The sequence below is a fragment of the Orycteropus afer genome, unplaced genomic scaffold (assembly GCF_000298275.1).
Source record: "Orycteropus afer afer isolate SDZICR_OR568_19922 unplaced genomic scaffold, OryAfe1.0 scaffold00031, whole genome shotgun sequence".
Classification (NCBI taxonomy): domain Eukaryota; kingdom Metazoa; phylum Chordata; class Mammalia; order Tubulidentata; family Orycteropodidae; genus Orycteropus; species Orycteropus afer.
In genome coordinates this window covers 3,887,393-3,900,104 of record NW_006921618.1, presented here as the reverse complement: position 1 = coordinate 3,900,104, position 12,712 = coordinate 3,887,393, and the positions used below count along the sequence as shown (strand labels likewise).

Below are 12,712 nucleotides of genomic sequence, written 5' to 3'. Positions count from 1 at the left end.
GAGAGAGGTGGTCAGTGCTTTGGGAGGAATGGTTGGTGAAAGGGCTGGAGGGAGACAGCATGTCTGGCCCCGCAGGAATGGCCCTTGGGCTATTGATGGTGATTCTGTCTTCTTCTTGTAGGGTTAGAGAAGGTCAGAACATGTGGCCTCCTTTTCTTTTTTTGCAGTAAGCCATACCCCTAGAGTACAAGAGCTTGAGTGTCTCCATCCAGCTTTGAGGGCTGCTGTTCGTGATGATGAAATGCCCTCCCAGCTCATTTGTTGGTCTCTGTCTCATTCACCCTTGCAGCCCCCATCTATTCACCCACCCATCCAGGTAGTCCATAGTCCCCTCTCTAGGAGAGGTGCTAAAGAACATACTGGAAGTTTGTTTCCCACTGAGACATTGGCTTCAAAAGCTCAGGACTCAGCCTGGTTTTCCACAAATCAGCATGGTCCTGCCGTACTTTTGAAGTCCTGCCAGCATCGAACTAGGCATGGTAGTATGACAAAGAGGGACCCAGACATCTCCTCACTGCCTCATTTTGAGTTTGTAAGGTCTTAGACCAAAACCATCTTCTAGAGCTTTATAGGAACACAGATGAGGGGGCCTCTGTTAAGGAGGGTTTGGAAAGACATCATGAAAGAGGCAGATATAGTTGAGTCAGGCCTTGAAGGATAATTTAGAGTTTATTAGTGGAGTTAGGAAGGAGGGAAGACATTTCTGGTGGAGGGAATGGAATGATGATAGTCTGGATTGACTGTCCAAGATACCAGTGTGGAGGGGATGAGGGGCTGATACGCGAGCATTAAGACTGCTGTGGGAAGATTGGACTGCATGAACTGAGGCAGTCGCTTCATGTATGGCAGCGTTTAATACCAGCACAGAGACTGCAGGCAGTTCTCCGCAGTGAATGCAAGATGACTTATATTCAGACTTTTTTGCCTGTTTGAGTTCTTGAAGATGTTTGTATAGTTTGCTGTATCCCTCAGGGACCAGTCCTTAATTAAAAGAGTCAGGCAGCTTAGAAATACTATGCCTTCTGTGTACACAGGTGATCAGTTGTACTCCTGGCCAGGAAACAGTTAATTTAATTAGGCTCTGGGTGCCTGGTTCATCCCCTTCAGGGAAGCTTAAGATTACCTGTGGACAACAGGAGCCTTGTATGTGCCAGTGGTGGCCTCTTATGCAGTGATTTTAATTTCTCCTTTCACTTTGTCTTCTCTTTGTTCTGCCCCTTCCTGACCCTTCCTTTGGAAAACAGTCTGGCCTCTTATTCCAGACTTCAGGCTTCCAAAAGGCAAAGCTGCTGTTGTGTCTTGACTATGAATGGCTGAACCCAAATGAAGGAGGGTTTGCCTTTCTTTATTATTTATCTCAGGGATGGTATGGGGCACTTGCCCTGGGTAAGAGGGAAGGAGGAAGTATATTGTTTCTTGAAAAGTCTCTTTGTTGCTAAATGTGTTGCTAAATGAAAAACTCATTTGTAAGTAGAATCAAACATTGTTGATCAACCATCATGGGACAATAGAAGGGCTGTGTATACATAGGGAGACCGCTCTGGGGGCAGGAGTGCATGGAAGTGAAAGACACAGGGAAGAGGTAACTATGGGGAGCTGTTGCATTGTGGGAAATTGCAGTCAGTGTTATGAGACAGAGTGTACGTGAGGTGAGCTGCTGTGGAAAGTGAATTTGCTTTGTAAACTTTCACCCAAATCACAATAAAAAATTTAAAAAATACATATATATAGTTGATCAAATATGATTCCCTACTGTTGGCCCTAGTGGCCAACTTCTTTTGCTTTAGATCTTAACCATAAGCACAGCTAACAATTGTGTTCATTTTATGAGCGAGTACTTTGCAAGGTATATTGTGTGTATCGTTCTTCCAAGTCTGACTTATTAGTCTGGGAGCTCCACTGAAACCTGTCCACCATGGGTAACAATGCTGGTATTTGAAATACCAATGGCATAGCCTCCAGTCGCACGGCAGCACGCAAGCCACCACAGTACAACACACTGCCAAGTGGTAGGATTCAGAAGAGGACATGGAATGAGGATATCATTGCTGATGTCAGATGGATCTTGGCTGAAAGCAGAGAGTACCAGAAAGATGTTTACTTGTGGTTTATTGATTATGCAAAAGCATTAGACTATGTGGATCATAACAAATTATGGATGACATTGAGAAGAATGTGAGTTCCTGAACACTTAATTGTGCTCATGAGGAACCTGTATATAGACCAGGAGGCTATTGTTCAAACAGAACGAGGGGACACTGCATGGTTTAAAATCTGGAATGGTGTGCGTCAAGATTATATCCTTTCACCATACTTATTTGATCTGTATGCTGAGCAAATAATCTGAGAAGCTGGACTATATGAAGAAGAACATGGCATCAGGATTGGAGGAAGACTCATTAACAACCTGCAATATGCAGATGACACAACCTTGCTTGCTAAGAGTAAAGATGACTTGAAGCACTGGTGAAGATTAAAGACTACAGACTGCAGTATGGATTACACCTCAACATAAAGATAGTGAAAATCCTCACAACTGGACCAATAAGCAGCAGCATGATAAATGGGGAAAAGATTGAAGTTGTCAAAGACTTCATATTACTTGGTTCTACAATCAACACCAAAGGAAGCAGCAGTCAAGAAATCACATGACATATTGCACAGGGCAAATCTGCTGCAAAAGACTTCTTTAAAGTGCTAAAGAGCAAAGATGTGTCTTTGAAGACTAAGGTGTGCCTAACCCAAGCCATGGTGTTTTCAGTCATCTCATATGCATGTGAGAGCTTGACAACGAATAAGAAAGACTGAGGAATACTTAATGTTTTTGAATTGTTGTGTTGGCAAAGAACACTGAAAGTACCATGGGCTGACAGAAGAATGAACAAATCTGCCCTGGAAGAGCTGGAATGCTCCTTGGAAGTGAGAATGGCCAGGCTTTATCTTACCTACTTTGGTTATGTTGTCCAAAGGGACCATTCCCTGGAAAAGGGTATATCATGCTTGGTAAAGTGGAGGTCAGCAAAAAAGGTGAGGGCCCTCAGCAAGATGAATTTACACAGTGGCTACAATGATGGGCTCAGGTATAGCAAGGATTGTGCGGCTGGCGCAGGACCGGGCATGTTTCGTTCTGCTGTACATAGGGTCGCTATGAGTCAGCTGACTCGACGACACCTAACAACAACAGCATTGTGTGTATCAGTGTCTTGAGTCTAAGGTTCAGGTTTCACCCACATTTTAATGTTTTGGAAATTGGGAGATTGTTTTTTGCACTCAGCATTTAATGATTTAGGTAATGGTATCATCCAGTTTACAAAGTCTTCAAATGGAGAACTATAATCTATTTATAATAGTAACTGCAGTGCCATGTTAGAGTGTCATACATAGTGTGGGTTCATTTTTTAGAAGTACTCTTTTAAAGAATATTGTCTTTAGAGGCCAGTGGTTGCTTAATTGGAAAAGAGACTAGATCTTCAGTAGTTGAGGGGGAGGCTTGACTGTTTTTTTGGGGGTAGAAGAGGGTGTGGGGGAGTGTGTGGTCTTCCTTCCTGGGCTCAGAGAAGGCTTCATTTCAGCAGATACTAAGCACCTGGTTTCACACCAGCCTCTGTGCACAATGCCCTCAGGGATCCCTCAGTCCAGGTGTGGAAACGGCCATGTTGTCAGAAAGCTGCAGTGCATTGTTAGGAGGTCTGACATGCAGGGGGAGCTATGGGAGAGCCCCACAAAGTAGCCCCTTCACAATTATCTGCTGAACTCCCTCCTATGTCCCTTGGCAGGACACTTGGGAGGAGACACTTTGGTCCACAAGGTCCCATAGTTCCACTCAGTTTCTCTTTTCTCTGAGCCTTGTTGGCCAGTGGAGCCCATGCCTTTGGAAGAGTTCAGAATTCATTTACTGTCCAGCCCCACCCTCATCTGGAGCCAGTGGCTTGCCTATGCTTTGGTTTCATCATCCACACACTAGGGAGAGAACAGTTGTCCCTGCCTCAGAAGACCTGTAACGGCAGAGAAGGAAGAAAAGGAAAGGAGGATTTTGTGTCTTAGAAAGGCTAGTAGAAGAGGCACAGTCTGGCTTTGCCTCCTTAGATGGACCTGTGGAAGGTAGCCCTGATGGAGGGATCTAGTCCACAGGTGCTTCCTTCTTACTACCTCCGAGGTGGGGACAGCCACCTCCCTAGGAGATGGGAGATGAGGAGGGTGGGAGGCTTTCCCCTAAATATGCTCTTATTTGCACCTTTTTGAATTTTGACCAGTGTGAATGTATTGGCTGTTACTTTTTTTTTTAATTTAAAAAAAAAAAAAAAATTGTGCCAGTGGATTCCTATTGTGTTGGCCCCTACCTGCCTCTCCTGTCTCACTTGGTCCCACCCTGATGCTCCTGTCTGTTCTTTACATTCACCTTGCTGGCCCCCTGCCAGAGAGCCTTAGTGCTGGCTACTCCCTCAACTTGGAATGCTTCCCACCCCCTACCCCATGTTAGCAGGGCAGGCTGTTGTCGGTCATCATTCATAGGTCATCTCTATGCCACCCCCTGGACCCATTGCGTTCCCACAGCCCCCACTTCAGTCTCCATCACTTCATAGCACTTACCCTGTTGGGGATGTCTCCCTGGCAAGTGTTTCTTGTTTCCTGTCTGTTTCCATGGCTGGAATGGGCCTTGTTAAAGCAGGGCCACATGTGCTTATCCTGTCTGCACCTGAATCCTCAACACTGGGCATTGACACTCAGTAGTTATTAGATGGAATGAAGTTTTGTCTTCCAGGAAGGTGCTGTAACCCCCAGTCTCTGAGATTTAAGAAGGTTATATTAGATAAGAAATGGCAGATCCAGGATTTGAATGGACCTTTTATTTTGAAATTGGTGTTTTCCAGAATGTTATTGCTGTTAGGTACCATCAAGTCGGTTCTGACTCACAGTGACCTCGTGTACAACAGAACAGACAATGCCTGGCCCTGTGCCATTCTCACAGTTGTTGTTGCTGCAGCCATTGTGTGAATCCATCTTGCTAAGAGTCTTCCTCTTTCTTGCTGACCCTCTCCTTTAACAAGCATGATGTCTTCTCCAGGGATCGGTCCCTCCTGATAACATGTCCAAAGCATGTGAGACAGAGTCTCGCCATCCTCACTCCTGAGGAGCATTCCAGCTGTACTTCTTCCAAGACAGATTTGTTTGTTCTTCTGGCAGTCCACAGTATATTCGATACTCCTCGCCAGCACCACAATTCAAATGCATTAGTTCCTCTTCAAAAAAACAAACCAAACTCACTGCCATCGAGTTGGATCTGACTCATAGTAACTCCTCCTTGGGTTTCCAAGGCAGTATCTATATGGAAATAGATTGCCCAGTCTTTCTTCCTAGGAGTGGCTGAAGTGTTTGAACCGCTAGCCTTCTGGTTAGCAGTGAAATGCCTTAGGCACTGTACCACCAGAGCTCCTAGTTCCTCTTCAGTCTTCCTTATTTATTGTCTAGCTTTTGCATGCATATCAGCTGATTGAAAAATACATTGCTTGGGACAGGTACACCTTAGTCCTCAAAATAATATCTTTGCCACTCTGTATGTTACGTTTCTGACACTAACATTGTGCCACTGGGGACACTTTTTTTTTTTTTTTTTTTTCCAAAGGAAAGTTTGGGGCCTTGGAAATAGTAGAAGAAACCAGTTGTAAACAGAGACCTCTGCTGGCCACTGGGAGCTCTGTATCCTGATAATTTGCTCCCATGGAGTGAGGTGTTTTCAGGGAGGGGGACTGGGGCTCACCAGGATTTTTCCCAGCCATGATTTCACCTGTATTGCTCCAGCAGAGTGTGCAACCGAATGAACAGGGTCTGTTTTCGGTTCTTCTCTCTCTGGTGGCAGGCTCTCAGCCAACAATAGGCAGATCAAAAGATGGAATGTGTTCATTTGGCCATTAAAAAAAAAAAAAGGTACAAGGGTGCACTTCTTAAAGACAAGGCACTGTGGATTAGATTATCCATGGAGTTGAACTGGTCTGACTTTTGTGCTTTTTTAAAGGGTTCATCTCAAGTTTCTTTTTCTGGTTGAACAATTTTTTTCAACATTAATAACTAATGGAGAAGAGAAAGAAGCAAAGTAAAACCAGATGGCAGAACAAACACAACCTCACTTGTGGCCGGAAACTTCTGATTTGTATCTCTTTTCATGTGATCAGCTGTTGGTTTAGATAGAAAAGTATTCAGTCTGGGCAACAAGCAAGAGTGTTTGTTTTTTTCCTTTACCTAGTTGTGCTGTGTTTTACATGTCCTTTCTTAGACATTGGCTAGTAGCTGTGTGACTTTGGGCAAGTTATTTCCCTAATCTCTTGTCTTTTGTTTCTTTAAAATAGGAACAGTAAGCATATCAGCACATAGGGTGGTTTTGAGGATTGAACGAGGTAATATAGTAGAGTTTACAGTACAGTGCCTGGCACGTGGTACCAGATGTTGGTTATTAACTCCTCTTCATCTTTATCCTCATTATTACAAAGGTGTCACCTAAGGCAGTTGCTAATGACATCTTGTCCTTTCTCTTCTTTGGACCTATTTCCTCTCCCTGCCCTTGTCTACTTTTTTACCCCCCGCCCCCAACCTCAGGCTTTCTAGTGGCCCCCCAGCTACCATTGAGCCAGCTGATAGTATCAGTGGTGAAGGACATGGCTTTTCCTGCTCCTTGGGGCATGGCCATGAACGTTTGAGGCAGTGGAGAGGCTGATGGAGCCCTAAACTTGTCATCCTGGCCAGTGTAGTGTTTATTAACACAAGTCACTTGGAATTAAGTTTAAATACCCCCAGCACCCTGGATTGACTTGACACCTTTTGTGTTATCTGAACATTCCTCACAGAGGCAGTTAAGCAGTTGAGATAGGCAGTTTAGACAGAAACATCACCACTTGTTCTTGCCAGCAGCCCCTCTTGGCTTTAGAGGCAGCAGCAGGGCTAGTGACATGTGCACCCCAAAGTGAACTCCTGGCTTTGTTTGGACCTGTTATTTAATTTAAATTGCTGTGCATACTCATGATTCATGACACTTAATGTGATTTCCACCACTGTTTAAAGCACTTGATTTGGAGAGATACAAAGAAAAAACATTATTTTGGTTCCATAATATTACCACATGAGGTATTAGTGATTCAGTGGTAGAATCCATACCTTTCATGTGGTAGCCTAGGTTCAGTTCTTGGGCAGTGCGCCTCATGTGCTCAGCTACCACCTGTCTGTCAGTGGAAGCTTGCGTGTTGCTGTGATGCTGAGCAAAGGAGCTCTGGTGGCGTAGTGGATAAGGCCTTTGGCTACTAACCAGAAGGTTGGCAGTACAAACCCACCAGCTGCTCCATGGAAAGAAGATGAGGCCGCCTACTCCCATTGGAAACCCATTGGGAGTTGTTGTGAGTTGGAATCAACTTGATGGCAGTGGGTTTAGTTTTTTGGGTTTTATGGTGCTGAATAGGTTTCAGCAGAGCTTCCCAACTAAGGTGGACTGGGAAGAAAGTCCTAGCTGTGTACTTCCAAAAGTCAGCCAGTGAAAACCCTGTGGATCACAGCAAGCTAACCCACAACCGATTGTAGGGGTGGCACAGAACTGGGCACCATTTAGTTTCATGGTATGTGGAGTTGTCATGAGTTCATGCAGCTCCATGGCAGCTAACAGCAACAACAACATTGCCTTCAATCACAGGCCATAGAATTCATTGCACGCATGTGGAGCACCTCTGCAGTGTGCAGTCAACACAGGATGAGGAGTATTAAGTAGTGAGGAAGAAATAAAATGATAGCTAATGGCAGTTTTAGAAAAGCTGTCCTAAGAGCACTGAGGATTTAGTTGACATCAGAGTTACTGTGTAGGAATTCCAAAGAATTAGACATCTTGAAAAAGAAGTTGGAATTTGGGCTGGACCTTGAAGGATGAATGAGATTGAAGAGGGAAATTGAGATAGGGTTGCCAAATAAAAATACATGTCCCATATGACCTTTGGGACATACTTATACTAAAATATTATTAATTGTTTGTCTGAAATTCAAATTTAACTGGCCATTGTGTATTTTATCCAGCAATTTTATCTAAATTGGGGGGAGGGGAGGAGTAAGTGAGTAGAACAATGCACACAAAATTACATGTTCAGAGAGCAGAGGACAGTGTGGCTGTTGAGAGGGTTCAGAGAGGTAGAGGGATAGGGTGAATATGTAGAGGGTTATGACTGATACACCCTTGGACAGGTGCTTGGATATAAATCTGGGGGCACACCATGTATTCCATATTTCTCATTCCTATGGTAACTAAATCATTATTCCAGAACAGATTATCTTTGGTCAAAAACATGACCGACGGGGGTGGAGGGGACAGACGACTCGCCACCATCAAATCGACTCCAACTCATAGTGATCCCTATTGGTCTTCCAAGGCAGTAAATCTTATGGAAGTAGATTGCCTGATCTTTCTTCCGTGGAATGGCCGATCGGTTTGAATTGTCAACCTGGTTAGGAGTCAGACGCCTTAGGCACTGAGCCACCAGAGCTTCATGATTGATGGAAGAAAATACAGTACAAAAATGTGGATAAATGAATTTATCCAGAAAGTAGAAATTGTTCCTGCCCTAGTGAAGAATCAGTCAGCCATATCACATCCCAGATACCCTTCACAATGGGGCACATCATACGCCACTCATGAATTCTTTGTGTCCCTCTGTGACTGCCAGGATTATATTGTTTCAGATGAAATGTGTGTTTTTCTGAGGTTATTTGGTTTCTGGCTATGGACTTTTGAAAGTCTGTGCACAGATGTGCAAGGATGGCTGGGCCTAGGAGTTCAGATAATACCACCATGCCTAGCCATGCTGTGAAGCTCAGGCACACACCCTCTCTGGTGGGCAGGAGGCCCGCTGCAGCCCAGGACCCAAAGAAAGGGTGAGCATCTCCCAGGACCCTAGAGAAAACGCCTAGGAGAGCTTCGTCTCTGAATAGGCCAAAGTACTGAGGCCCTCGGGTTACCCATGGGTGTGGTGACATGGAGATCAGCCTTTCCTAGCTAAACCATATGGAATGAGAAGCTTTGTGACCAGAGGAAAGGGAAATGCAGGGTGGGCAGGCAACAGGAGTGAATATCGATGACAGCTAGTGGCCCAGATCAACCTCTTGCGCTGTTGTCGACTTAGTTGACTTTCTGTCTTTGCAAAGTCAGAGGAGTCCCAGTCCTTTATGCAGACCTTGAAAATACCACCATCTGCTTGTTGGACAGGCAGAGAGGGCTAGAGCAGCTTGAGGGACTTTGAAGATCATTTTCTAGACAAGGGGCTGCCCCCTCCCCATTTTTATTTTACAAGACAGAAACATTTATAAAAGAAGAAAAGGAGTAAGTCATAGGATTGCCAGCCTTTAAAACAAACAAAACACACTCATTTATGCATAGGATGAATGCACTTAAACTATACGAAGAACTTGGCATAGTTTTTATTATTTTCTTACTTTAGCTCAAGTGTTTCTAATGACACAGTGAAATTCTTACCACAGCCCAGCAACAGTGTCTGATGTATCTCACCTACTGTGACAAATGAACAGACTTAGGCCCTAAGAGGCCAAGGGCTTTGCCCAAGATTGTATAGCTTATGAATAGCAGAGTAGAGCCTAGAGCCTAGGTCTCTGAGTTCTTAACTTTGCATCAGTGTTGGGGTTCCTCAGGGTCATGCTTTAGTAAAAAACGGCAGGACTGGAATTAAAACTTCAGTTGTTTTTGTTTAGTGCTGTCCGACCACACCTTGGTTCATGTATGAACAAGATTTTGAAGTTCCTTATCAGGAGATAACATTTATATTCTAGTGAGGGAGACTGACAACAAATAAATAATAATTTCGGTTAGTATGCTAGGAAGAAGCTATTGAAATACTTTTGATCCATGAATTAATCTCTTGAATAGCAGTGAAGTCAAGCCTGTTTTATACCAAATCCCATTATCTTTCAAGCTTTCTTATGTTGGATGGAAAGATGGCATTAGGGAAACTGTGGCTTCAGGCAGAACTGGGGTTAAGAAAAATGGATTCTCAAGGATCCATTTTTCTCCAGTGCCTGAAGCAGTAGAGTGAATTCAAGTCTGATCTGGGCTGAGGTTGCTCTTCAAGGAAGACCTAGGAAGAGAGAACAGGCATATGTCTCTGTGTGCTACATACTACATGGAACACTTAACGTGCATTATCATGTTATCACCCAAAATACCCGGTTGGGTTGGTTTTATTATCTTCACAAATGAAGAAATAAGGTCTTACTAGAGAAGTAAAATGACTTGCCCAAGGCCATGTGGTCAATAAGAAGCGGAGTCAGGAAGTCTAACTTCAGAATCTGTTTGCTTAGTCCCTACCATAATCCATAATAAATTGAGTCTGTAGTGTCAGGGTCCAACCAGACTGTATGCAGCTCAGGGCAAAAGTCTGGGCCCAACAGGTAAACTGAGGCAGCAGCCCAGCAGAATAAATGTTGATACTTAGGGAAAGGCTACAGTGTAGACAGGCACATCTTCTGTGCCTTGGCTAGGACTTTCTTCCAGGTGAAGGGCTCCATAGCTATAGCTGAGTGGGGATGGGATACAGAAGGTTATTTGCCACCAAAGTATGCCTTTGAGGTGTACTGTCCTTCCCCTTAACTGTATATTAAACCAGGGCTAGAGTTGGAGTGGAAGGAGCAGGGACTTTGGAGTTACATAGCCCTAGGTTTGATTTCTATTTCCATTGCTTCTTGTGTGGGCCTTGGGCGTCTTAATGACTCTGAGCCTCAGTTTTCTAATCTGTACAAGGGAGATAATGAATACCTACTTCACAGGATGAATGTGAGCAGTATACCAAATGGAAGGAGCCTAGCATGATACATGGCAAGCACTCAGAATAGTAGGTAGTTTGATATTATCATCACCACAACTGACTTTGAAAATGCCCCTCCCCCCCTTAGGGGATGTGCACAGACACATGCAGAAGGAATTCTGAAACTAACCAGGTTGTGTACAGGGGCTGATGGTGTGTGTATTTCTTGGGGGGCTAAATGACTGATGGAATTCCATGTATAAGAAACAGACTGTTGCAGCGAGGCCAAAAAATGTATGAGCTGCATGAAGGAGGTGCCACCTTTTCATTGTGCCAGACAGTGCTTTATAAGCTGGGCTCTGAAGTACTCTAGGGTGAGCCGAGGTGCCTGGAGAGGCCCACGGAGGCTGGGTGGTCTCTTGTGGCAGTGTTCCCTGTCTCTAATGATGGGAAGGGTCTTCTGGAGGAGCACTGCTGTGGCTGTCAGCCCTGAGCTCAGCTGCTCTTGTAGTTGTCTTTGCCACACGATGTAACTTTTCCACTTGGAAGGGTTATTGGTGCACTTGGCAACCACTTGCCTGGTAAATGATATGGTGGGGCCTCCATAAATCCAAGTCCCATGAAACGAATAAGTCAGCACATTGGAAATATAGCATGGAAGTGACTCAAGCCTGAAGGAATCTATTTCTAAAAGCTGCCATCCCTTCTTGGGATATTTTGGTGGAAACTGATGTTTGAGTTGGGAGGAGGAAACCAGAAGGCTGGTAACAAGCAGGGTGATGTGTCAAAATCAGCAACATTTGCCCTGGGATTCAGCTCTTCCTGCCTTAGGCCACGGGGCCATCAGCTGGACAGCAACAGGAGCCTGGCGCCACAAGAAGCTAGTGTGAAGCTACCTTTGTAGCAGATAGGATTGACTCTGCAAGCCAGCCTGGTAATGCTTGGCCAGGTGCCTGGAAAATATTGGAAACTCCACCCAGCATGGGAGCCTATGGGAGTTCTCCTGCACGGGCGAGTTATTCTTCTCAGAGTTCTTCGGATTCCTGTGCATTTGAATTGTTTACCTTCTTCTCAGGACTTCAAGTTATACTTTGCCCACCAGAGACCAAGACTAAGCATATACGTACTTAAATTTCCTAGACCACCCTGGTGACCAGATAATTAAAGCTACATACAGTGTTGGAAAGAAGGCTTTGTTGGAAATCACGCTCCACTGTAATTCAAGAACAAGTTTCTTTATAGAGGGACACAGTTGGTATCAGGCACATGTGGAAAAGAAAAGAACAGGCCCATAATCTTGGCAGGGTACCAAGGGCCAGATGTTAGATATACTGACCATAACGTGGCTACAGTTATTGTTAGCCAACCTGAACGTGATGTGTTATTTTAACCCGTTTCTATCTTTTCCTTTCCTTCTGCCAGGTCCCTAGTCTATGTGAAGATCTCCTGTCTTCTGTTGACCAGCCACTGAAAATCGCCAGAGACAAGGTGGTGGGAAAGGATTACCTTTTGTGTGACTACAACAGAGATGGGGATTCCTATAGGTGAGCTCATATCCTGGGAATGTAGCCGGCATGCCAGTTTGCACCTTGGGTCAGTCATTGCTGCCTGCTGTGGCAGCACAAGGGCCATGGAACTTTGACAGGATAATAGGCCATCCATCCTTTCTGTTTGTCTGCCCTTCTTTCCTTTCATCCATCCATCCAGTCAACCCATAGATATTTGTGGAGTGGCTCCAATAAGCACTGGAGATACAGGAGTGAACAGAAGGCCCCTGCCTTTGTGGATCTTACAGTCTAATTAGTTATAATTGCATTAAGTCCTGCACTGGGCATGGTACCAAGATACCATGAGCTTATATGATAGGGATCTTAGTCCTAAAGGTAGGGAGAGCCTCTATGATTATGGGACATTTGAATACAGTTCTGTCAGCA

At 44.6% G+C, this 12,712-nt stretch overlaps 1 protein-coding gene across 1 annotated transcript in view; it reads left to right on the top strand.

Annotated features, from left to right (window-relative positions):
* CAPZB (capping actin protein of muscle Z-line subunit beta) overlaps positions 1 to 12,712 on the top strand; it is a 225,331-nt gene that overhangs the window by 144,512 nt on the left and 68,107 nt on the right. Inside the window, exon 3 of the mRNA XM_007935646.2 lies at positions 12,201 to 12,322. Coding sequence (XP_007933837.1) covers positions 12,201 to 12,322 — 122 coding nt within the window. The remainder of the gene's footprint in view (positions 1 to 12,200; positions 12,323 to 12,712) is intronic.